At 45.8% G+C, this 24552-nt stretch overlaps 1 protein-coding gene across 2 annotated transcripts; it reads left to right on the top strand.

Moving 5' to 3' along the window:
• The first annotated feature begins 71 nt into the window (after positions 1 to 71).
• LOC129842777 (zinc finger protein 664-like) lies at positions 72 to 22683 on the top strand. 2 transcript variants are annotated; one of them, XM_055911423.1, is made up of 10 exons: positions 72 to 364; positions 10413 to 10556; positions 10674 to 11107; positions 11211 to 11305; positions 11640 to 11825; positions 16463 to 16645; positions 17236 to 17300; positions 18218 to 18408; positions 20073 to 20094; positions 22435 to 22683. In XM_055911423.1, the coding sequence occupies exons 1-10, from the start codon at positions 314 to 316 to the stop codon at positions 22543 to 22545; spliced, it is 1482 nt and encodes a 493-aa protein (XP_055767398.1). In that variant the 5' UTR covers positions 72 to 313; the 3' UTR covers positions 22546 to 22683. The 2 variants fall into 2 exon arrangements, with proteins under 2 accessions (XP_055767398.1, XP_055767397.1); XM_055911422.1 differs by lacking the exon at positions 20073 to 20094 and having other exon boundaries at positions 18218 to 18428.
• The last annotated feature ends 1869 nt before the right edge of the window (positions 22684 to 24552 follow it).

Here is a 24552-nt window from a genome sequence, read left to right as displayed (position 1 = left end):
AGCGCCTTGTATTGCCTGCCTTCTCACTCCTGTACACAAGGTGGCGCTATTGTACCAGGTAGTTTAGTCATGCAGAAGAATTATACCCGGAAGTACGGTGATGCAGTAACGCAGACAGTCGGCTTATTTACCTCTCTTCAAAACAGTCTAGCTAGCTAGTTACTGTTAAAATGGCAACATATAGGATTTCTGCATGTATTGCCTTCGTTTAGATGGCTGGTTAGGTTTCAAATCGTTTCACGACCAGTAAATTGTTCAACTGTCGTGAGTGTCCTCGAGCTGAAGTGAACGTAAAAGAACAACAATCAATAACATGTCGGCAGAATTCACTCCTCCCGGTTCTGACCGACCCACAATGGACGAGGTAAGACACGGGAGGGACGAATGCCCGTTAGCTAGCCAGCCAAATTTACTAACATTATCCTGGCCCTTCGGACTCGAATGCCTCACATGACATGAATGGGCATCTTTGTCCCAAATCGGGCTGTGAAAACTCCATTGCTGTAATTGCAAGACGATGCGTGACAAGAGTTGGAGTAATAGCACAGACCGGTTATGCCAGGTCCGTTTATGCTCAGTCATCTGAAAACTGATTTGATTGTGGTTGTCAATGTAACAAAGTATCAAGCTGGCGGTTAGTTTACTGCTGCTGCTGCTCAGTCAGTCTGTAGTGACACCATGCGACTGGGTGGGTCTTTTGAGGCAGGGCCAGTCTTATCTGCAGAGCGGTGGGTACAGTCTTTTGTTCCTACCAAGCACTAACACAAACACACTGATCTAGGATCAGTTTTGCTTTAGGATTACCTGGACAGGGAGGGTCTGAGTTCAGCATTCTTACTGTTAGATGCTTTGTGAAATACAGGCCCTGATTCCCTGATCAAAGTATTGGACACACATATAGTCTACCACAACAAAACACTCATATAGTCTACCACAACAACACTCATATAGTCTACCACAACAACACACTCATATAGTCTACCACAACAACAACACTCATATAGTCTACCACAACAACACACTCATATAGTCTACCACAACAACACTCATATAGTCTACCACAACAACACACTCATATAGTCTACCACAACAACACACTCATATAGTCTACTACAACAACAACACTCATGTAGTCTACCACAACAACAACACTCATGTAGTCTACCACAACAACAACACTCATATAGTCTACCACAACAACAACACTCATATAGTCTACCACAACAACACTAATATAGTCTACCATAACAACACACTCATATAGTCTACCACAACAACACACTCATATAGTCTACCACAACGCACTCATATAGTCTACCACAACAACACACTCATATAGTCTACCACAACAACACACTCATATAGTCTACCACAACAACAACACTCATATAGTCTACCACAACAACACACTCATATAGTCTACCACAACAACACACTCATATAGTCTACCACAACAACACACTCATATAGTCTACTACAACAACAACACTCATGTAGTCTACCACAACAACAACACTCATGTAGTCTACCACAACAACAACACTCATATAGTCTACCACAACAACAACACTCATATAGTCTACCACAACAACACACTCATATAGTCTACCACAACGCACTCATATAGTCTACCACAACAACACACTCATATAGTCTACCACAACAACACACTCATATAGTCTACCACAACAACACTCATATAGTCTACCACAACAACACTCATATAGTCTACCACAACAACACACTCATATAGTCTACCACAACAACAACACTCATATAGTCTACCACAACAACACACTCATATAGTCTACCACAACGCACTCATATAGTCTACCACAACAACACACTCATATAGTCTACCACAACAACACACTCATATAGTCTACCACAACAACACACTCATATAGTCTACCACAACAACACACTCATATAGTCTACCACAACAACACACTCATATAGTCTACCACAACAACACTCATATAGTCTACCACAACAACACGCTCGTATAGTCTACCACAACAACACACTCGTATAGTCTACCACAACAACAACACTCGTATAGTCTACCACAACAACAACACTCGTATAGTCTACCACAACAACACACTCATATAGTCTACCACAACAACACACTCATGTAGTCTACCACAACAACACACATATAGTCTACCACAACAACACACATATAGTCTACCACAACAACACTCATATAGTCTACCACAACAACACACTCATATAGTCTACCACAACAACACACTCATATAGTCTACCACAACAACACACTCATATAGTCTACCACAACAACACACTCATATAGTCTACCACAACAACACACTCATATAGTCTACCACAACAAAACACTCGTATAGTCTACCACAACAACAACACACGTATAGTCTACCACAACAACACACGTATAGTCTACCACAACAACACTCGTATAGTCTACTACAACAACACTCGTATAGTCTACCACAACAACACTCGTATAGTCTACCACAACAACACACTCATATAGTCTACCACAGCAACACACTCATATAGTCTACCACAACAACACACTCATATAGTCTACCACAACAACACACTCATATAGTCTACCACAACAACACACTCATATAGTCTACCACAACAACACTCATATAGTCTACCACAACAACACTCATATAGTCTACCATAACAACACACTCATATAGTCTACCACCACAACAACACTCATATAGTCTACCACCACAACAACACTCATATAGTCTACTACAACAACACTCGTATAGTCTACCACAACAACACTCGTATAGTCTACCACAACAACACACTCATATAGTCTACCACAGCAACACACTCATATAGTCTACCACAACAACACACTCATATAGTCTACCACCACAACACACATATAGTCTACCACAACAACACACATATAGTCTACCACAACAACACTCATATAGTCTACCACAACAACACACTCATATAGTCTACCACAACAGCACTCATATAGTCTACCACAACAACACACTCATATAGTCTACCACAACAACACACTCATATAGTCTACCACAACAACACTCATATGGTCTACCACAACAACACAGTCATATAGTCTACCACAACAACACAGTCATATAGTCTACCACAACAACACTCATATAGTCTACCACAACAACACACTCATATAGTCTACCACAACAACACTCATATAGTCTACCACAACAACACTCATATAGTCTACCACAACAACACTCATATAGTCTACCACAACAACACTCATATAGTCTACCACAACAACACTCATATAGTCTACCACAACAACACTCATATAGTCTACCACAACAACACTTATATAGTCTACCACAACAACACTCATATAGTCTACCACAACAACACTCATATAGTCTACCACAACAACACTCATATAGTCTACCACAACAACACTCATATAGTCTACCACAACAACACACTCGTATAGTCTACCACAACAACACACTCGTATAGTCTACCACAACAACAACACTCGTATAGTCTACCACAACAACACACTCGTATAGTCTACCACAACAACACTCATATGGTCTACCACAACAACACACTCGTATAGTCTACCACAACAACACTCATATAGTCTACCACAACAACACTCATATAGTCTACCACAACAACACTCATATAGTCTACCACAACAACACTCATATAGTCTACCACAACAACACACTCATATAGTCTACCACAACAACACTCATATAGTCTACCACAACAACACTCATATAGTCTACCACCACAACACACATATAGTCTACCACAACAACACACATATAGTCTACCACAACAACACTCATATAGTCTACCACAACAACACACTCATATAGTCTACCACAACAACACTCATATGGTCTACCACAACAACACAGTCATATAGTCTACCACAACAACACTCATATAGTCTACCACAACAACACTCATATAGTCTACCACAACAACACTCATATAGTCTACCACAACAACACACTCATATAGTCTACCACAACAACACTCATATAGTCTACCACAACAACACTCATATAGTCTACCACAACAACACTCATATAGTCTACCACAACAACACTCATATAGTCTACCACAACAACACTCATATAGTCTACCACAACAACACTCATATAGTCTACCACAACAACACTTATATAGTCTACCACAACAACACTCATATAGTCTACCACAACAACACTCATATAGTCTACCACAACAACACTCATATAGTCTACCACAACAACACTCATATAGTCTACCACAACAACACACTCATATAGTCTACCACAACAACACACTCGTATAGTCTACCACAACAACAACACTCGTATAGTCTACCACAACAACACACTCGTATAGTCTACCACAACAACACACTCGTATAGTCTACCACAACAACACACATATAGTCTACCACAACAACACTCATATAGTCTACCACAACAACACACTCATATAGTCTACCACAACAACACACTCATATAGTCTACCACAACAACACACTCATATAGTCTACCACAACAACACACATATAGTCTACCACAACAACACTCGTATAGTCTACTACAACAACACTCATATAGTCTACCACAACAACACTCGTATAGTCTACCACAACAACACACTCATATAGTCTACCACAGCAACACACTCATATAGTCTACCACAACAACACACTCATATAGTCTACCACAACAACACACTCATATAGTCTACCACAACAATACACTCATATAGTCTACCACAACAACACTAATATAGTCTACCATAACAACACACTCATATAGTCTACCACCACAACAACACTCATATAGTCTACCACCACAACAACACTCATATAGTCTACCACCACAACACACATATAGTCTACCACAACAACACACATATAGTCTACCACAACAACACTCATATAGTCTACCACAACAACACACTCATATAGTCTACCACAACAACACTCATATGGTCTACCACAACAACACAGTCATATAGTCTACCACAACAACACTCATATAGTCTACCACAACAACACTCATATAGTCTACCACAACAACACACTCATATAGTCTACCACAACAACACTCATATAGTCTACCACAACAACACTCATATAGTCTACCACAACAACACTCATATAGTCTACCACAACAACACTCATATAGTCTACCACAACAACACTCATATAGTCTACCACAACAACACTCATATAGTCTACCACAACAACACTCATATAGTCTACCACAACAACACTCATATAGTCTACCACAACAACACTCATATAGTCTACCACAACAACACTCATATAGTCTACCACAACAACACTCATATAGTCTACCACAACAACACACTCATATAGTCTACCACAACAACACACTCATATAGTCTACCACAACAACACACTCATATAGTCTACCACAACAACACACTCATATAGTCTACCACAACAACACACTCATATAGTCTACCACAACAACACACTCATATAGTCTACCACAACAACACACTCATATTGTCTACCACAACAACACACTCATATAGTCTACCACAACAACACACTCATATAGTCTACCACAACAACACTCATATAGTCTACCACAACAACACTCATATAGTCTACCACAACAACACACTCATATAGTCTACCACAACAACAACACTCATATAGTCTACCACAACAACACACTCATATAGTCTACCACAACAACACACTCATATAGTCTACCACAACAACACACTCATATAGTCTACCACAACAACACACTCATATAGTCTACCACAACAACACTCATATAGTCTACCACAACAGCACTCATATAGTCTACCACAACAACACTAATATAGTCTACCATAACAACAAAACACTCATATAGTCTACCACAACAACAACACTAATATAGTCTACCATAACAACAAAACACTCATATAGTCTACCACAACAACACACTCATATAGTCTACCACAACAACACACTCATATAGTCTACCACCACAACAACACTCATATAGTCTACCACAACAAAACACTCATATAGTCTACCACAACAACACTCATATAGTCTACCACAACAAAACACTCATATAGTCTACCACAACAACAACACTCATATAGTCTACCTTAACAACAAAACACTCATATAGTCTACCACAACAACAACACTAATATAGTCTACCATAACAACAAAACACTCATATAGTCTACCACAACAACAACACTCATATAGTCTACCATAACAACAAAACACTCATATAGTCTACCACAACAACAACACTAATATAGTCTACCACAACAACACACTCATATAGTCTACCACAACAACACTAATATAGTCTACCATAACAACAAAACACTCATATAGTCTACCACAACGCACTCATATAGTCTACCACAACAACACACTCATATAGTCTACCACAACAACACTAATATAGTCTACCACAACAACACACTCATATAGTCTACCACAACAACACTAATATAGTCTACCACAACAACACACTCATAGTCTACCACAACAACACTAATATAGTCTACCACCACAACACTCATATAGTCTACCACAACAACACTCATATAGTCTACCACCACAACACACTCATATAGTCTACCACCACAACACACTCATAGTCTACCACAACAACACTAATATAGTCTACCACCACAACACTCATATAGTCTACCACAACAACACACATATAGTCTACCACCACAACAACGCTCATATAGTCTACCACAACAACACACATATAGTCTACCACCACAACAACGCTCATATAGTCTACCACAACACTCATATAGTCTACCACAACAACACTCATATAGTCTACCACAACAACACTCATATAGTCTACCACAACAACACTCATATAGTCTACCACAACAACACACATATAGTCTACCACCACAACAACGCTCATATAGTCTACCACAACACTCATATAGTCTACAACAACAACACTCATATAGTCTACCACAACAACACTAATATAGTCTACCACAACAACACACTCATAGTCTACCACAACAACACACTCATAGTCTACCACAACAACACTCATATAGTCTACCACAACAACACTCATATAGTCTACCACAACAACACACATATAGTCTACCACAACAACACACTCATATAGTCTACCACAACAACACACTCATATAGTCTACCACAACAACACTCATATAGTCTACCACAACAAAACACTCATATAGTCTACCACATCAACACACTCATATAGTCTACCACAACAACACTCATATAGTCTACCACAACAGCACTCATATAGTCTACCACAACAGCACTCATATAGTCTACCACAACAACACTAATATAGTCTACCATAACAACAAAACACTCATATAGTCTACCACAACAACACACTCGTATAGTCTACCACAACAACACTAATATAGTCTACCATAACAACAAAACACTCATATAGTCTACCACAACAACAACACTCATATAGTCTACCATAACAACAAAACACTCATATAGTCTACCACAACAACAACACTAATATAGTCTACCACAACAACACACTCATATAGTCTACCATAACAACACTAATATAGTCTACCATAACAACAAAACACTCATATAGTCTACCACAACGCACTCATATAGTCTACCACAACAACACACTCATATAGTCTACCACCACAACAACACTCATATAGTCTACCACAACAACACACATATAGTCTACCATAACAACAAAACACTCATATAGTCTACCACAACAACAACACTAATATAGTCTACCATAACAACAAAACACTCATATAGTCTACCACAACAACACACTCATATAGTCTACCACAACAACACACTCATATAGTCTACCACCACAACAACACTCATATAGTCTACCACAACAAAACACTCATATAGTCTACCACAACAACACTCATATAGTCTACCACAACAAAACACTCATATAGTCTACCACAACAACAACACTCATATAGTCTACCTTAACAACAAAACACTCATATAGTCTACCACAACAACAACACTAATATAGTCTACCATAACAACAAAACACTCATATAGTCTACCACAACAACAACACTCATATAGTCTACCATAACAACAAAACACTCATATAGTCTACCACAACAACAACACTAATATAGTCTACCACAACAACACACTCATATAGTCTACCACAACAACACTAATATAGTCTACCATAACAACAAAACACTCATATAGTCTACCACAACGCACTCATATAGTCTACCACAACAACACACTCATATAGTCTACCACAACAACACTAATATAGTCTACCACAACAACACACTCATATAGTCTACCACAACAACACTAATATAGTCTACCACAACAACACACTCATAGTCTACCACAACAACACTAATATAGTCTACCACCACAACACTCATATAGTCTACCACAACAACACTCATATAGTCTACCACCACAACACACTCATATAGTCTACCACCACAACACACTCATAGTCTACCACAACAACACTAATATAGTCTACCACCACAACACTCATATAGTCTACCACAACAACACACATATAGTCTACCACCACAACAACGCTCATATAGTCTACCACAACAACACACATATAGTCTACCACCACAACAACGCTCATATAGTCTACCACAACACTCATATAGTCTACCACAACAACACTCATATAGTCTACCACAACAACACTCATATAGTCTACCACAACAACACTCATATAGTCTACCACAACAACACACATATAGTCTACCACCACAACAACGCTCATATAGTCTACCACAACACTCATATAGTCTACAACAACAACACTCATATAGTCTACCACAACAACACTAATATAGTCTACCACAACAACACACTCATAGTCTACCACAACAACACACTCATAGTCTACCACAACAACACTCATATAGTCTACCACAACAACACTCATATAGTCTACCACAACAACACACATATAGTCTACCACAACAACACACTCATATAGTCTACCACAACAACACACTCATATAGTCTACCACAACAACACTCATATAGTCTACCACAACAAAACACTCATATAGTCTACCACATCAACACACTCATATAGTCTACCACAACAACACTCATATAGTCTACCACAACAGCACTCATATAGTCTACCACAACAGCACTCATATAGTCTACCACAACAACACTAATATAGTCTACCATAACAACAAAACACTCATATAGTCTACCACAACAACACACTCGTATAGTCTACCACAACAACACTAATATAGTCTACCATAACAACAAAACACTCATATAGTCTACCACAACAACAACACTCATATAGTCTACCATAACAACAAAACACTCATATAGTCTACCACAACAACAACACTAATATAGTCTACCACAACAACACACTCATATAGTCTACCATAACAACACTAATATAGTCTACCATAACAACAAAACACTCATATAGTCTACCACAACGCACTCATATAGTCTACCACAACAACACACTCATATAGTCTACCACCACAACAACACTCATATAGTCTACCACAACAACACACATATAGTCTACCACCACAACACACTCATATAGTCTACCACAACAACACGCATATAGTCTACCACAACAACACACTCGTATAGTCTACCACAACAACACTAATATAGTCTACCACAACAACACTCATATAGTCTACCACAACAACACTAATATAGTCTACCATAACAACACACTCATATAGTCTACCACAACAAAACACTCATATAGTCTACCACAACAAAACACTCATTTGGTCTACCACAACAACACACTCATATAGTCTACCACAACAACACACTCATATAGTCTACCACAACAACACACTCATATAGTCTACCACAACAACACACTCATATAGTCTACCACAACAACACACTCATATAGTCTACCACAACAACACACTCATATAGTCTACCACAACAACACACTCATATAGTCTACCACCACAACAACACTCGTATAGTCTACCACAACAACACACTCATATAGTCTACCACAACAACACTCGCATAGTCTACCACAACAACACACTCATATAGTCTACCACAACAACACTCATATAGTCTACCACAACAACACTCATATAGTCTACCACAACAACACACTCATATAGTCTACCACAACAACACACTCATATAGTCTACCACAACAACACTCATATAGTCTACCACAACAACACTCATATAGTCTACCACAACAACACACTCATATAGTCTACCACAACAACACACTCATATAGTCTACCACAACAACACACTCATATAGTCTACCACAACAACAACAACACTCGTTTCATCTAACACAAATGTTCCCCTCTCCAGAACTAGTGACGGCTGCCTTCTGCCCTTCATCCTCTTTTAGGATGATGTTAACAACCAGCCCAGCCCGTCCCACAGCCCCCCTGCATCAGGAGAACCTGATCAACAGAACCAAACAGAACCAACCAAAACCTTTTCACACTGTTGTCTGGACTGTGGGAAAGAGTTTTCCCGCCCATGTGACCTGGTGAGTTTGATGATTTTTATTTCCCAGTTTAAAAAAATGACATATACACACAGTACTTAAAACGTGACGGGATAACACAAAACAAGTCAGTGACTTATTTCCATTGTGTTCCATAAGGTGAGACACCAGAGAGTACACACAGGGGAGAAGCCTTACCCCTGTCCTGATTGTGGCAAGAGGTTCGCCCACTCAGGAGGCCTCCGAGAACATGAGAGGATACACTCCGGAGAGAAGCCTCACTCCTGCTCTGTGTGTGGGAAGAGCTTCACCCAGAAGGGAAGTCTTAGAGTTCACCTACGGACACACACGGGGGAGAGACCTTATTCTTGCTCCGTCTGCGGCAAGAGTTACACCCAAAATGAATTTTTGAAAGTGCACCAGCGAACACACACGGGAGAGAGGCCCTACTCCTGTTCTGTGTGTGGCAAGGGCTTTGCTCAGATCGGAAACTTGAAGAAACACCAGCGGATTCACACCGGGGAGAAGCCTTACCAGTGTCTGGAGTGTGGCGCCAGTTTCACCCAGAAGGACAGCCTGAAGATGCACCAGAGGTCATTTTGTTTCATTCTTGTTTTCATTTGATCTCCTTGTTGTTTTAATGTAAAGTCTGTTTCAAGTTTAAATGCACTTTGAATAAAGAATGATTTGATTTAGGTCTCACACGGGAGAGAAACCCTGTGTCTGCCCCGAGTGCGGGAAGGGTTTCCGTGACAACGGGCACCTGAAAGTCCACTCCAGAGTGCATACAGGTGAGGTTGATTTAACGATCGAAGGATATCAGTGTCTCAAAACTCTTGAGTTGTCCACAATGTGGTTCTTTAATAAAACTTGAAACTTCATGCAGCAAATGACAGCATACATTACAGCATTGTCATATGTATGGGATTCACGTGGTATACAACGTCCAATGAAATGCTTACTTGCAGGTTCCTTTTCAACAACAATAAGAAATAATAAAACATAATAATACGGACATAAAGTAAATGGCTCATTATTGTGGAGTGACACTGTCTGTCTGTCCCACCCACCCATCTGTCCATCCATCTGTCCACCCATCTGTCCATCTGTCCATCCATCCATCAGGGGAGAAGCCGTACTCCTGCCCTGACTGTGGGAGACGGTTCAGCCAGGCAGACGTCCTGAAGAGACACCAGATGGTGCATACAGGGGAGAAGCCGTACTTCTGTGCCCTGTGTGGGAGGAGGTTCGCCCAGCCTGCCACTCTGAAGTACCACCTCCGGACCCACGCAAGAGAGAACCAGACAGGAGGCGAGTTCAACAACACTTCCTTTACAGCCCAACATGTTGCCACAGTAACAACTTCAGTTGGAACGATTTGAATGAACATTCCAGAATGTTACAGCGAAGCTGCAAATAGCTCATTTTTCTATGTATTCCAACTGCAAATACTAATCTTACTACGTGTAATGGAAAGCCTACATAGCAACATGTATTATTTGTAGTGGCAGTTTAGACATGAAACAGATACTTATGTTTACCTCACACTGCCTTCTCAGACTGTCAGCCACTTCACTGCCTTCTCAGACTGTCAGCCACTTCACTGCCTTCTCAGACTGTCAGCCACTTCACTGCCTTCTCAGACTGTCGGCCACTTCACTGCCTTCTCAGACTGTCGGCCACTTCACTGCCTTCTCAGACTGTCGGCCACTTCACTGCCTTCTCAGACTGTCGGCCACTTCACTGCCTTCTCAGACTGTCGGCCACTTCACTGCCTTCTCAGACTGTCGGCCACTTCACTGCCTTCTCAGACTGGCGGCCACTTCACTGCCTTCTCAGACTGGCGGCCACTTCACTGCCTTCTCAGACTGGCGGCCACTTCACTGCCTTCTCAGACTGTCGGCCACTTCACTGCCTTCTCAGACTGTCGGCCACTTCACTGCCTTCTCAGACTGTCGGCCACTTCACTGCCTTCTCAGACTGTCGGCCACTTCACTGCCTTCTCAGACTGTCGGCCACTTCACTGCCACTTCACTGCCTTCTCAGACTGTCGGCCACTTCCCTGCCTTCTCAGACTGTCGGCCACTTCACTGCCTTCTCAGACTGTCGGCCACTTCCCTGCCTTCTCAGACTGTCGGCCACTTCCCTGCCTTCTCAGACTGTCGGCCACTTCCCTGCCTTCTCAGACTGTCGGCCACTTCCCTGCCTTCTCAGACTGTCGGCCACTTCACTGCCTTCTCAGACTGTCGGCCACTTCACTGCCTTCTCAGACTGTCGGCCACTTCACTGCCTTCTCAGACTGTCGGCCACTTCACTGCCACTTCACTGCCTTCTCAGACTGTCGGCCACTTCCCTGCCTTCTCAGACTGTCGGCCACTTCACTGCCTTCTCAGACTGTCGGCCACTTCCCTGCCTTCTCAGACTGTCGGCCACTTCCCTGCCTTCTCAGACTGTCGGCCACTTCACTGCCTTCTCAGACTGTCGGCCACTTCACTGCCTTCTCAGACTGACGGCCACTTCACTGCCTTCTCAGACTGTCGGCCACTTCCCTGCCTTCTCAGACTGTCGGCCACTTCACTGCCTTCTCAGACTGTCGGCCACTTCCCTGCCTTCTCAGACTGTCGGCCACTTCCCTGCCTTCTCAGACTGTCGGCCACTTCCCTGCCTTCTCAGACTGTCGGCCACTTCACTGCCTTCTCAGACTGTCGGCCACTTCACTGCCTTCTCAGACTGACGGCCACTTCACTGCCTTCTCAGACTGTCGGCCACTTCACTGCCTTCTCAGACTGTCGGCCACTTCACTGCCACTTCACTGCCTTCTCAGACTGTCGGCCACTTCACTGCCTTCTCAGACTGTCGGCCACTTCCCTGCCTTCTCAGACTGTCGGCCACTTCCCTGCCTTCTCAGACTGTCGGCCACTTCCCTGCCTTCTCAGACTGTCGGCCACTTCCCTGCCTTCTCAGACTGTCGGCCACTTCCCTGCCTTCTCAGACTGTCGGCCACTTCCCTGCCTTCTCAGACTGTCGGCCACTTCCCTGCCTTCTCAGACTGTCGGCCACTTCCCTGCCTTCTCAGACTGTCGGCCACTTCCCTGCCTTCTCAGACTGTCGGCCACTTCCCTGCCTTCTCAGACTGTCGGCCACTTCCCTGCCTTCTCAGACTGTCGGCCACTTCCCTGCCTTCTCAGACTGTCGGCCACTTCCCTGCCTTCTCAGACTGTCGGCCACTTCCCTGCCTTCTCAGACTGTCGGCCACTTCCCTGCCTTCTCAGACTGTCGGCCACTTCCCTGCCTTCTCAGACTGTCGGCCACTTCCCTGCCTTCTCAGACTGTCGGCCACTTCCCTGCCTTCTCAGACTGTCGGCCACTTCCCTGCCTTCTCAGACTGTCGGCCACTTCCCTGCCTTCTCAGACTGTCGGCCACTTCCCTGCCTTCTCAGACTGTCGGCCACTTCCCTGCCTTCTCAGACTGTCGGCCACTTCCCTGCCTTCTCAGACTGTCGGCCACTTCCCTGCCTTCTCAGACTGTCGGCCACTTCCCTGCCTTCTCAGACTGTCGGCCACTTCCCTGCCTTCTCAGACTGTCGGCCACTTCCCTGCCTTCTCAGACTGTCGGCCACTTCCCTGCCTTCTCAGACTGTCGGCCACTTCCCTGCCTTCTCAGACTGTCGGCCACTTCCCTGCCTTCTCAGACTGTCGGCCACTTCCCTGCCTTCTCAGACTGTCGGCCACTTCCCTGCCTTCTCAGACTGTCGGCCACTTCCCTGCCTTCTCAGACTGTCGGCCACTTCCCTGCCTTCTCAGACTGTCGGCCACTTCCCTGCCTTCTCAGACTGTCGGCCACTTCCCTGCCTTCTCAGACTGTCGGCCACTTCCCTGCCTTCTCAGACTGTCGGCCACTTCCCTGCCTTCTCAGACTGTCGGCCACTTCCCTGCCTTCTCAGACTGTCGGCCACTTCCCTGCCTTCTCAGACTGTCGGCCACTTCCCTGCCTTCTCAGACTGTCGGCCACTTCCCTGCCTTCTCAGACTGTCGGCCACTTCCCTGCCTTCTCAGACTGTCGGCCACTTCCCTGCCTTCTCAGACTGTCGGCCACTTCCCTGCCTTCTCAGACTGTCGGCCACTTCCCTGCCTTCTCAGACTGTCGGCCACTTCCCTGCCTTCTCAGACTGTCGGCCACTTCCCTGCCTTCTCAGACTGTCGGCCACTTCCCTGCCTTCTCAGACTGTCGGCCACTTCCCTGCCTTCTCAGACTGTCGGCCACTTCCCTGCCTTCTCAGACTGTCGGCCACTTCCCTGCCTTCTCAGACTGTCGGCCACTTCCCTGCCTTCTCAGACTGTCGGCCACTTCCCTGCCTTCTCAGACTGTCGGCCACTTCCCTGCCTTCTCAGACTGTCGGCCACTTCCCTGCCTTCTCAGACTGTCGGCCACTTCCCTGCCTTCTCAGACTGTCGGCCACTTCCCTGCCTTCTCAGACTGTCGGCCACTTCCCTGCCTTCTCAGACTGTCGGCCACTTCCCTGCCTTCTCAGACTGTCGGCCACTTCCCTGCCTTCTCAGACTGTCGGCCACTTCCCTGCCTTCTCAGACTGTCGGCCACTTCCCTGCCTTCTCAGACTGTCGGCCACTTCCCTGCCTTCTCAGACTGTCGGCCACTTCCCTGCCTTCTCAGACTGTCGGCCACTTCCCTGCCTTCTCAGACTGTCGGCCACTTCCCTGCCTTCTCAGACTGTCGGCCACTTCCCTGCCTTCTCAGACTGTCGGCCACTTCCCTGCCTTCTCAGACTGTCGGCCACTTCCCTGCCTTCTCAGACTGTCGGCCACTTCCCTGCCTTCTCAGACTGTCGGCCACTTCCCTGCCTTCTCAGACTGTCGGCCACTTCCCTGCCTTCTCAGACTGTCGGCCACTTCACTGCCTTCTCAGACTGTCGGCCACTTCACTGCCTTCTCAGACTGTCGGCCACTTCACTGCCACTTCACTGCCTTCTCAGACTGTCGGCCACTTCACTGCCACTTCACTGCCTTCTCAGACTGTCGGCCACTTTACTGCCACTTCACTGCCTTCTCAGACTGTCGGCCACTTCACTGCCACTTCACTTTCTTCTCAGACTGTCGGCCACTTCACTTTCTTCTCAGACTGTCGGCCACTTCACTGCCTTCTCAGACTGTCGGCCACTTCACTGCCACTTCACTGCCTTCTCAGACTGTCGGCCACTTCACTGCCACTTCACTGCCTTCTCAGACTGTCGGCCACTTCACTGCCTTCTCAGACTGTCGGCCACTTCACTGCCTTCTCAGACTGTCGGCCACTTTACTGCCACTTCACTGCCTTCTCAGACTGTCGGCCACTTTACTGCCACTTCACTGCCTTCTCAGACTGTCGGCCACTTTACTGCCACTTCACTGCCTTCTCAGACTGTCGGCCACTTTACTGCCACTTCACTGCCTTCTCAGACTGTCGGCCACTTTACTGCCACTTCACTGCCTTCTCAGACTGTCGGCCACTTTACTGCCACTTCACTGCCTTCTCAGACTGTCGGCCACTTTACTGCCACTTCACTGCCTTCTCAGACTGTCGGCCACTTCCCTGCCTTCTCAGACTGTCGGCCACTTCCCTGCCTTCTCAGACTGTCGGCCACTTCCCTGCCTTCTCAGACTGTCGGCCACTTCCCTGCCTTCTCAGACTGTCGGCCACTTCCCTGCCTTCTCAGACTGTCGGCCACTTCCCTGCCTTCTCAGACTGTCGGCCACTTCCCTGCCTTCTCAGACTGTCGGCCACTTCCCTGCCTTCTCAGACTGTCGGCCACTTCACTGCCTTCTCAGACTGTCGGCCACTTCACTGCCTTCTCAGACTGTCGGCCACTTCACTGCCTTCTCAGACTGTCGGCCACTTCACTGCCGACACAAAACAGAACACTGTTGCTAACATTCACAAACCATTTCCCCAGGGTCTCAACGCTGCCCAGTGTGTGGACAGGACCTCCCGACAGAGCAGGCTCTGAGAAAACACCTACAGACACACATGGGGGAGGACCTCGGTCACAACGGGGGACAGGAAGACGGGGAGGAGGAAGTTGGTGGTCTGATCAATTCTGATGGAGAGGACGTCGGCTGGGACCCTTCTCATCTTAGTAAGTGGAGGCAGGTTATTCGTCCCTAATGGCTCCCTATTCCCTACATAGTGCACTACTTTACCCTAAGATACATTCCTAATGGCACCATATTCCCTATGTAGTGCACTACTTTACCCTAAGATACATCCCTAATGGCACCCTATTCCCTACGTAGTGCACTACTTTACCCTAAGATACATCCCTAATGGCTCCCTATTCCCTAATGGCTCCCTATTCCCTATGTAGTGCACTACTTTACCCTAAGATACATTCCTAATGGCACCCTATTCCCTATGTAGTGCACTACTTTACCCTAAGATACATCCCTAATGGCACCCTATTCCCTATGTAGTGCACTACTTTACCCTAAGATACATCACTAATGGCACCCTATTCCCTATGTAGTGCACTACTTTACCCTAAGATACATCCCTAATGGCACCCTATTCCCTACATAGTGCACTACTTTACCCTAATATACACCCCTAATGGCACCCTATTCCCTATGTAGTGCACTACTTTTGACCATCCATCCTTTCATCAAAAGATAAACAGGAGAGAGTCCTGGTAGTCTCACTATAACCCATAATACCAACCTATCTCTACAGGTGAGAGTCCTGTCCATGGCTCTGGTAGTGAAGGAGGAAGTCCCCCTACATCACACATCAACAAGGTGGGAGAAAATGACCTTTTCACATTTTACTGTAAACTAATGTTATTTATTTCAGGGGCCAAATGTTTCAAGCATCTCAGAGTAGGAGTGCTGATCTAGGATCAGTTTGGGCTTTTAGATTATAAAGAATGGACAGGAGGGGACCTGATCCTATATCAGCACTCCTATTGGATCTGATCTGAACAGCATCACATGTACAAGAGGACCTGATCCTAGATCATCACTCCTATTGGATCTGATCTGAACAGCATCACATGTACAAGAAGACCTTATCCTAGATCATCACTCCTATTGGATCTGATCTGAACAGCATCACATGTACAAGGTAACCTGATCCTAGATCAGCAATCCTATTGGATCTGATCTGAACAGCATCACATGTACAAGAGGACCTGATCCTAGATCATCACTCCTATTGGATCTGATCTGAACAGCATCACATGTACAAGGGAACCTGATCCTAGATCAACACTCCTATTGGATCTGATCTGAACAACATCACATGTACAAGGGAACCTGATCCTAGATCAACACTCCTATTGGATCTGATCTGAACAACATCACATGTACAAGGGGACCTGATCCTAGATCAACACTCCAATTGGATCTGATCTGAACAACATCACATGTACAAGGGGACCTGATCCTAGATCAGCACTCCTATTGGATCTGAACAACATCACATGGACAAGGGGACCTGATCCTAGATCAGCACTCCTATTGGATCTGAACAACATCACATGTACAAGGGGATCTGATCCTAGATCAGCACTCCTATTGGATCTGATCAGCATCACATGTACAAGGGAACCTGATCCTAGATCAACACTCCTCTTCTGAGATGCTTTATTAACACAGACCCTGATCTTCAGAGGATATATTACTTCCTGTATTATTGATCACTGTTTTCATTCTAGAATCCAGGTGACCAATCCAGATCCAAACGCAGGTCACTGGGTCCTGACGACAGAGAGGTCTTCAGTCAGACACTGGGGAGGAACAGTAAAGTAGTGGAGGAGGAGGAGGACTTGAGTCAAACTGTTGAGGTAACGGTTAAAGAAGAAGAGGAGGACGAGGAAGTCAGCAGATCCCCAGTAGAAGAAGTGGACTGGGAGGCTGTTGAACTTAGTAAGTAGAGGGAGGGAGGCTGTTGAACTTAGTAGGTAGGGGGAGGGAGGCTGTTGAACTTAGTAAGTGGGGGGAGGGAGGCTGTTGAACTTAGTAAGTGGGGGGAGGGAGGCTGTTGAACTTAGTAAGTGGGGGGAGGGAGGCTGTTGAACTTAGTAAGTGGGGGGAGGGAGGCTGTTGAACTTAGTAAGTGGGGGGAGGGAGGCTGTTGAACTTAGTAGGTAGAGGGAGGGAGGCTGTTGAACTTAGTAGGTAGAGGGAGGGAGGCTGTTGAACTTAGTAGGTAGAGGGAGGGAGGCTGTTGAACTTAGTAGGTAGAGGGAGGGAGGCTGTTGAACTTAGTAGGTAGAGGGAGGGAGGGAGGCTGTTGAACTTAGTAGGTAGAGGGAGGGAGGGAGGCTGTTGAACTTAGTAGGTAGAGGGAGGGAGGGAGGCTGTTGAACTTAGTAGGTAGAGGGAGGGAGGGAGGCTGTTGAACTTAGTAGGTAGAGGGAGGGAGGGAGGCTGTTGAACTTAGTAGGTAGAGGGAGGGAGGGAGGCTGTTGAACTTAGTAGGTAGAGGGAGGGAGGGAGGCTGTTGAACTTAGTAGGTAGAGGGAGGGAGGGAGGCTGTTGAACTTAGTAGGTAGAGGGAGGGAGGGAGGCTGTTGAACTTAGTAGGTAGAGGGAGGGAGGGAGGCTGTTGAACTTAGTAGGTAGAGGGAGGGAGGGAGGCTGTTGAACTTAGTAGGTAGAGGGAGGGAGGGAGGCTGTTGAACTTAGTAGGTAGAGGGAGGGAGGGAGGCTGTTGAACTTAGTAGGTAGAGGGAGGGAGGGAGGCTGTTGAACTTAGTAGGTAGAGGGAGGGAGGGAGGCTGTTGAACTTAGTAGGTAGAGGGAGGGAGGGAGGCTGTTGAACTTAGTAGGTAGAGGGAGGGAGGGAGGCTGTTGAACTTAGTAGGTAGAGGGAGGGAGGGAGGCTGTTGAACTTAGTAGGTAGAGGGAGGGAGGGAGGCTGTTGAACTTAGTAGGTAGAGGGAGGGAGGGAGGCTGTTGAACTTAGTAGGTAGAGGGAGGGAGGGAGGCTGTTGAACTTAGTAGGTAGAGGGAGGGAGGGAGGCTGTTGAACTTAGTAGGTAGAGGGAGGGAGGGAGGCTGTTGAACTTAGTAGGTAGAGGGAGGGAGGGAGGCTGTTGAACTTAGTAGGTAGAGGGAGGGAGGGAGGCTGTTGAACTTAGTAGGTAGAGGGAGGGAGGGAGGCTGTTGAACTTAGTAGGTAGAGGGAGGGAGGGAGGCTGTTGAACTTAGTAAGTAGAGGGAGGGAGGGAGGGAGGCTGTTGGACATAGTAAGTGGGGGGAGGGAGGCTGTTGGACATAGTAAGTGGGGGGAGGGAGGCTGTTGAACTTAGTAAGTGGGGGGAGGGAGGCTGTTGAACTTAGTAGGTAGAGGGAGGGAGGCTGTTGAACTTAGTAGGTAGAGGGAGGGAGGCTGTTGAACTTAGTAGGTAGAGGGAGGGAGGCTGTTGAACTTAGTAAGTAGAGGGAGGGAGGCTGTTGAACTTAGTAGGTAGAGGGAGGGAGGCTGTTGAACTTAGTAGGTAGAGGGAGGGAGGCTGTTGAACTTAGTAAGTGGAGGGAGGGAGGCTGTTGAACTTAGTAAGTGGAGGGAGGGAGGCTGTTGAACTTAGTAAGTGGGGGGAGGGAGGCTGTTGAACTTAGTAAGTGGGGGGAGGGAGGCTGTTGAACTTAGTAAGTGGGGGGAGGGAGGCTGTTGAACTTAGTAGGTAGAGGGAGGGAGGCTGTTGAACTTAGTAGGTAGAGGGAGGGAGGCTGTTGAACTTAGTAGGTAGAGGGAGGGAGGCTGTTGAACTTAGTAGGTAGAGGGAGGGAGGCTGTTGAACTTAGTAGGTAGAGGGAGGGAGGGAGGCTGTTGAACTTAGTAGGTAGAGGGAGGGAGGCTGTTGAACTTAGTAAGTAGAGGGAGGGAGGGAGGCTGTTGAACTTAGTAGGTAGAGGGAGGGAGGGAGGCTGTTGAACTTAGTAAGTGGGGGGAGGGAGGCTGTTGAACTTAGTAGGTAGAGGGAGGGAGGCTGTTGAACTTAGTAGGTAGAGGGAGGGAGGCTGTTGAACTTAGTAGGTAGAGGGAGGGAGGCTGTTGAACTTAGTAGGTAGAGGGAGGGAGGCTGTTGAACTTAGTAGGTAGAGGGAGGGAGGGAGGCTGTTGAACTTAGTAGGTAGAGGGAGGGAGGCTGTTGAACTTAGTAAGTAGAGGGAGGGAGGGAGGCTGTTGAACTTAGTAGGTAGAGGGAGGGAGGGAGGCTGTTGAACTTAGTAGGTAGAGGGAGGGAGGGAGGCTGTTGAACTTAGTAGGTAGAGGGAGGGAGGGAGGCTGTTGAACTTAGTAGGTAGAGGGAGGGAGGGAGGCTGTTGAACTTAGTAGGTAGAGGGAGGGAGGGAGGCTGTTGAACTTAGTAGGTAGAGGGAGGGAGGGAGGCTGTTGAACTTAGTAGGTAGAGGGAGGGAGGGAGGCTGTTGAACTTAGTAGGTAGAGGGAGGGAGGGAGGCTGTTGAACTTAGTAGGTAGAGGGAGGGAGGGAGGCTGTTGAACTTAGTAGGTAGAGGGAGGGAGGGAGGCTGTTGAACTTAGTAGGTAGAGGGAGGGAGGGAGGCTGTTGAACTTAGTAGGTAGAGGGAGGGAGGGAGGCTGTTGAACTTAGTAGGTAGAGGGAGGGAGGGAGGCTGTTGAACTTAGTAGGTAGAGGGAGGGAGGGAGGCTGTTGAACTTAGTAAGTAGAGGGAGGGAGGGAGGGAGGCTGTTGGACATAGTAAGTAGAGGGAGGGAGGCTGGGAGGCTGTTGGACATAGTAAGTAGAGGGAGGGAGGCTGGGAGGCTGTTGGACATAGTAAGTAGAGGGAGGGAGGCTGTTGAACTTAGTAAGTAGAGGGAGGGAGGCTGTTGAACTTAGGAAGTAGAGGGGGGGAGGCTGTTGAACTTAGTAAGTAGAGGTAGGGAGAGAGGGAGGGAGGCTGATGAACTTAGTAAGTAGAGGGAGGGAGGGAGGGAAGCTGTTGAACTTAGTAAGTAGAGGGGGGAGGCTGTTCAACTTAGTAAGTAGAGGGAGGGAGGCTGTTGAACATAGTAAGTAGAGGGAGGGAGGCTGTTGAATTTAGTAAGTAGAGGGAGGGAGGCTGTTGAATTTAGTAAGTAGAGGGAGGGAGGCTGTTGAACATAGTAAGTAGAGGGAGGGAGGCTGTTGAATTTAGTAAGTAGAGGGAGGGAGGCTGTTGAACATAGTAAGTAGAGGGAGGGAGGGAGGCTGTTGAACATAGTAAGTAGAGGGAGGGAGGCTGTTGAACATAGTAAGTGGAGGGAGGGAGGCTGTTGAACTTAGTAAGTAGAGGGAGGGAGGCTGTTGAACTTAGTAAGTAGAGGGAGGGAGGCTGTTGAATTTAGTAAGTAGAGGGAGGGAGGCTGTTGAATTTAGTAAGTAGAGGGAGGGAGGCTGTTGAATTTAGTAGGTAGAGGGAGGGAGGCTGTTGAACTTAGTAAGTAGAGGGAGGGAGGCTGTTGAACTTAGTAAGTAGAGGGAGGGAGGCTGTTGAACTTAGTAAGTAGAGGGAGGGAGGCTGTTGAACTTAGTAAGTAGAGGGAGGGAGGCTGTTGAACATAGTAAGTAGAGGGAGGGAGGCTGTTGAACATAGTAAGTAGAGGGAGGGAGGGAGGCTGTTGAACTTAGTAAGTAGAGGGTGGGAGGCTGTTGAACTTAGTAAGTAAAGGGAGAGAGGCTGTTGAACATAGTAAGTAGAGGGAGGGAGGGAGGGAGGGTGGGAGGCTGTTGAACTTAAAGAAACATGAAGTAATGAGGACTTACTATCATTGTTTCCCAAATGGCATCCTATCCCCTACTTTAGACCAGAGTTCAATAGGGAATAGGGTGCCATCTCATATCTTTAAGACTGCGTCCCAAAGGGCAGTGTATTTCCCATATTGTGTACTACATGTAACCCGTACATACCGTTCCCTTAGGAGAGAGTCCTAACCACTGCTCCGACCGTGAGGAGAGACCTCCCCACCAGGAGGATCACACAGCTAAAGACCATCACCACACAGAGAGCACACGCCTCACTCCTGCTCTGACTCTATTTGAAGGACCTGATCAAAGCCATTAATGAGGAAATAATTAGGTTCATGATATCATTAGTTACTGTATCCTATTGCAGATATGTATGTTTAATTAATTATGTTTGATTGAATAATAAATCATGGTTGCAACAACCTGCTTCTCTGCTCTATCAATCATTATAAACTGGGTGGTTTGAGCCCTGAATACTGATTGGCTGACAGGAGTGGTATATCAGAACACATACCACGGGTATGACAAAACATTGATTTTTACTGCTCTAATTACATTGGTAACCAGTTTAAAATAGCAATAAGTCACCTCGGGGGTTGTGGTATATGGCCAATATACCACAGCTAATACCACAGCTAATTACTGTATCCAGGCACTCCAACGCCGTGCATATGAAGAATGTAGCCGTGGTAAATTTGCCATATACCACACCCTTCGGACCTTATTTCTTAAATAGACCATTCAATCTGTTAATTCTAGGGTGACCAGACGTCACCGATTTTGGTGGCCAGTACCCGGATAGAGCCATCCCAGAAAATGTCCCTGATTAGGCTTCAGAAAGAAAAACAACTTTGAAGTTTTGAGGCTGATATTTTCATAACAATGATGGCTATCCTATCCCGGTCCCAAGCTCGTTTGCTCCCGCAGTTTTGCCACTGACATTTTCAGACGTTTGATCAGTGATACATTAACCACCACATGAACAGCCATGTCCATATTTTGGTGACAGATTTTTCAAGAGAATATTCTAGAATCTTCATAAAAGCAAATATGCCATTTCAGAGTTTCCTTTGGGAAAAGTAGGCGCCGGACATCACGACAGGGAATTTGCCGGACATTTTAGAAATGTAACGGACATCCATATGCATTCAGAGCCAACGCCATCCATAAACGAGGGATGTTGGCCAAAGGAGCCACATTTACATGTTCTTAAAAACAGCCTGTAACAAATTATAAAAACACTATTCCTTGTGTTTTGGTGTGTAGCATTGGCAAAACTGTATATATATATATATATATATATATATATATATATATATATATAAAGGCTAAAACATTAATTGTCCTCCTGTCGGGGTGACTAGTACGGGCCGCGTCCCAGACGTCCTACTGGGTTCATTCACGCGCGGGTAGTCTTTGCCTGTGGATCTTCTCTTGACCACAGTATGGAAGCCCGCGGTATGAGCCTCTTTCCTGGTGAGGGGCCGCCCTGTCTTCCTACCCGAGGCTGAGTTAGCAATGGATCCCTGGGCTTCACTTTATCAACCCGGGTCACTCCTCTTGGTACATCTCTGCTTGCCACAGAGGTTAGTTCACTCCTTCCTACTGTTAACACTTCACCGGGTAGTTTGTGACACGGTATATTACCCGTATGCGGGGGCTAATTCTGTGTACTACACCAACGAGAAATCGAATATTTATTTATAGTCCGCTCGGGCGCTATTTTAGCGTGTCCCGGTTCTTACTGCGTGTTATCTCGTATTTCACGCAGGATACGTTCAACCTTAGACCTTCTCCTTTGTATACAGTGCATTTGGAAAGTATTCAGTCTGAGACTATGCGCGCGGCATAGCGTTTTACGCTCACAGGAGAGTCACACTCGATAAATACCTCAAAAGTCTTCTAACACATCAGTCAGCTCCTTCTAATACATCAGTCAGCTCCTTCTAATACATCAGTCAGCTCCTTCTAATACATCAGTCAGCTCCTTCTAATACATCAGTCAGCTCCTTCTAATACATCAGTCAGCTCCTTCTAATACATCAGTCAGCTCCTTCTAATACATCAGTCAGCTCCTTCTAACACATCAGTCAGCTCCTTCTAACACATCAGTCAGCTCCTTCTAACACATCAGTCAGCTCCTTCTAACACATCAGTCAGCTCCTTCTAATACATCAGTCAGCTCCTTCTAATACATCAGTCAGCTCCTTCTAATACATCAGTCAGCTCCTTCTAATACATCAGTCAGCTCCTTCTAATACATCAGTCAGCTCCTAACACATCAGTCAGCT

The sequence above is a fragment of the Salvelinus fontinalis genome, unplaced genomic scaffold (genome assembly GCF_029448725.1).
Source record: "Salvelinus fontinalis isolate EN_2023a unplaced genomic scaffold, ASM2944872v1 scaffold_0065, whole genome shotgun sequence".
In the NCBI taxonomy this organism is placed as follows: domain Eukaryota; kingdom Metazoa; phylum Chordata; class Actinopteri; order Salmoniformes; family Salmonidae; genus Salvelinus; species Salvelinus fontinalis.
The sequence above is the reverse complement of the archived record's forward strand: the minus strand, read 5'-3'. Positions and strand labels throughout refer to the sequence as shown.

Excerpts from the sequence above, each read along its gene's own strand:
- LOC129842777 (XM_055911422.1), top strand. The coding sequence starts at position 314 with ATGTCGGCAGAATTCACTCCTCCCGGTTCTGACCGACCCACAATGGAC. Across the intron at positions 365-10,412 it reads ACCGACCCACAATGGACGAG|GATGATGTTAACAACCAGCC; the intron begins GTAAGACACGGG and ends ATCCTCTTTTAG. Across the intron at positions 11,826-16,462 it reads AAGAGAGAACCAGACAGGAG|GGTCTCAACGCTGCCCAGTG; the intron begins GCGAGTTCAACA and ends CCATTTCCCCAG.